General features: G+C 46.8%; 1 protein-coding gene across 1 annotated transcript in view; it reads left to right on the forward strand.

Annotated features, from left to right (window-relative positions):
* The window catches only part of dpydb (dihydropyrimidine dehydrogenase b), a 39,754-nt gene that overhangs the window by 13,804 nt on the left and 23,450 nt on the right, over positions 1-2,500 (forward strand). Inside the window, exons 5-6 of the mRNA XM_084446803.1 lie at positions 1-127; positions 847-1,043. The exon at positions 1-127 is cut by the window's left edge and continues 35 nt beyond it. Coding sequence (XP_084302929.1) covers positions 1-127; positions 847-1,043 — 324 coding nt within the window. The remainder of the gene's footprint in view (positions 128-846; positions 1,044-2,500) is intronic.

Here is a 2,500-nt window from a genome sequence, read left to right on the forward strand (position 1 = left end):
CAATCCTCTTGGGCTGACCTGTGGGATGGTGTGCCCCACCTCTGAGCTGTGTGTCGGGGGCTGCAACCTCTATGCCTCAGAAGAGGGGCCCATCAACATAGGGGGTCTGCAGCAGTTCGCCACAGAGGTGTGTGTGTGTGTGTGTGTGTGTGTGTGTGTGTGTGTGTGTGTGTGTGTGTCAGTCTGACAGCTCCTCTCCTTCTGCAAAGGAAAGGTCATGGTTGTTTATCACACTGATGATTAGGATACCCCCTTCTGAGAGGCCCATCACTATCCACACACACACACATACACACACACACACACACACACACACACACACACACACACACACACACACTACCACCATGGCGAGGTGAACCACAGTGCTGGATGGACTGCAATCACCTCCATTTGAGCCTGTCACATCCTCTCATGTCAAATGTCGCATGTTAATGTGCTGCTTTCAGACACACACACACACACACACACACACACAAACACACACACACACACACAAACACACACAAACACACACACACACACACACACACAAACAAACACACACACAAACACATACCTGTACATAAACACTCAAACATATACATATACACCCACACACACACATACACGCATACACACGTCCACACACAGACACACAAACATGTACACACATACACACCACTCTGGGTACTGACCTTTGGCAGATGTGACGGGCATAAATGTCAGGTCCATATTATCCTCTCCCTGTCTGTCTCCCTCTGTTCTTCTCTTCATCTCCATACTGGCCTTCACTATTTAGACTATATCCCCATCTCTAGATCCTGCCCTGACAGAAGTCTGTCTGTCTGTGTGTGTTCCCCCCAGGTGTTCAGTAAGATGGGCATCCCTCAGGTGAGGAACCCAGACCTGCCCCCCGCCGACCAGATGCCCGAGAGCTTCCACTCCAGGATCGCTCTGATTGGCTGCGGCCCAGCCAGCGTGAGCTGCGCTTCCTTCCTGGCCCGCCTGGGTTACGACAACATCACTGTGTTCGAGAAGCAGAAGTACATTGGTGGACTCAGGTACAGAGCCTTCTAGAACCTTCTAGATAAACCAGAGGACTTAGCTACAGAGCCTTCTAGAACCTTCTGGATAAACCAGAGGACTCAGGTACAGAGCCGTCTAGAACCTTCTAGATAAACCAGAGGACTTAGGTACAGAGCCTTCTAGAACCTTCTAGATAAACCAGAGGACTCAGGTACAGAACCTTCTAGATAAACCAGAGGACATAGGTACAGAGCCTTCTAGAACCTTCTATAAACCAGGGGACTCAAGGAAAGAGCCTTCTAGAACCTTCTCCAGAGGACTCTGGTACAAACCTTCTAGATGAACCTCAGGACTCAGGTAGAGAACCTTCTAGATGAACCTCAGGACTCAAGGAGAGAACCTTCTGAAACAGAGGTTTATTTATGATTGACAGTCTAGCTGGTGTCACTGCATCGCTCGTCAGTATCGCTTCCACCCTCACTTGCCCCACACATGTTTGTTTGTAAGTCCTCTGACTTACAAACAAACATGACCACCACCCATAAACACAGCTTAAGCCAGCTACAGCTGAGGAGTGTGTTTAATCAATTCGGCCTGGATACAACAGAATAACAATGAACAGTGACTAGACTGTTAGCACACAAAGATGCAATGAACGGCAGAGAGCAGAGACAGACCACAGGATAGTACTAGAAGTAGAAATCACTGTAATAGAAGTGAACTCCTATCAGTCCATCCATCACCCCTGATCCAGAGAAGCCCCAGATTGTTTTGGTTGGGACCTGCTCACCACAGACCAGAACTTAGCTGATCTTAGCCTCTGCAACGTCTAGACCATCTATCCTCAAAGTCCGGACTCCGGTCCGGATCCAGACCGAACCACAACTGACTCTGGACTCAATCCGCAAATTACACTTTTCATAGTATTATTTCCAAAACATCGCCGCAACGCAACCAATCAAAACTCTCCACTGCAAGCAGCAGTTCTGTCCTCTGCTTTGAGGGGTTGGCGTTGACAGTGCTGCCAGATTGGCAGGTTTTCTGCCCATGTGGGTGACCTTTGATCACATTGGGCAGTTGAGAAATTGTCGATCCGTTCGTCTGCAGTAAGCTAGCTAGTGGGTAGACCTTTGGATTATTGGGGGACAAATTTGTGTTTGAGTACCCCTGACCCACACAGATTGGCTGGATGATTTATTTACTGATCTGAAAGTCACACACACTTTATAACTCTCCCACTTCTTTCTTTCTTTCTTTCTTTCTTTCTTTCTTTCTTTCTTTCTTTCTTTCTTTCTTTCTTTCTTTCTTTCTTTCTTTCTTCCTTCCTTTCTTTCTTTCTTTCTTTGTTCCTTTCTTTCTTTGTTCCTTTCTTTCTTTCTTTTTCTTCATTCCTTCCTTCCTTCCTGTCTTTCTTTCTTCCTTCCTTCCTTTCTTTCTTCCTTTCTCCCTTCCTTCCTTCTTTCTTCTTTCTTTCTTTCTTTCTTTCTTTCTT

This window comes from Borostomias antarcticus (assembly GCF_949987555.1).
Source record: "Borostomias antarcticus genome assembly, chromosome: 12".
NCBI classification, from domain to species: Eukaryota; Metazoa; Chordata; class Actinopteri; order Stomiiformes; family Stomiidae; genus Borostomias; species Borostomias antarcticus.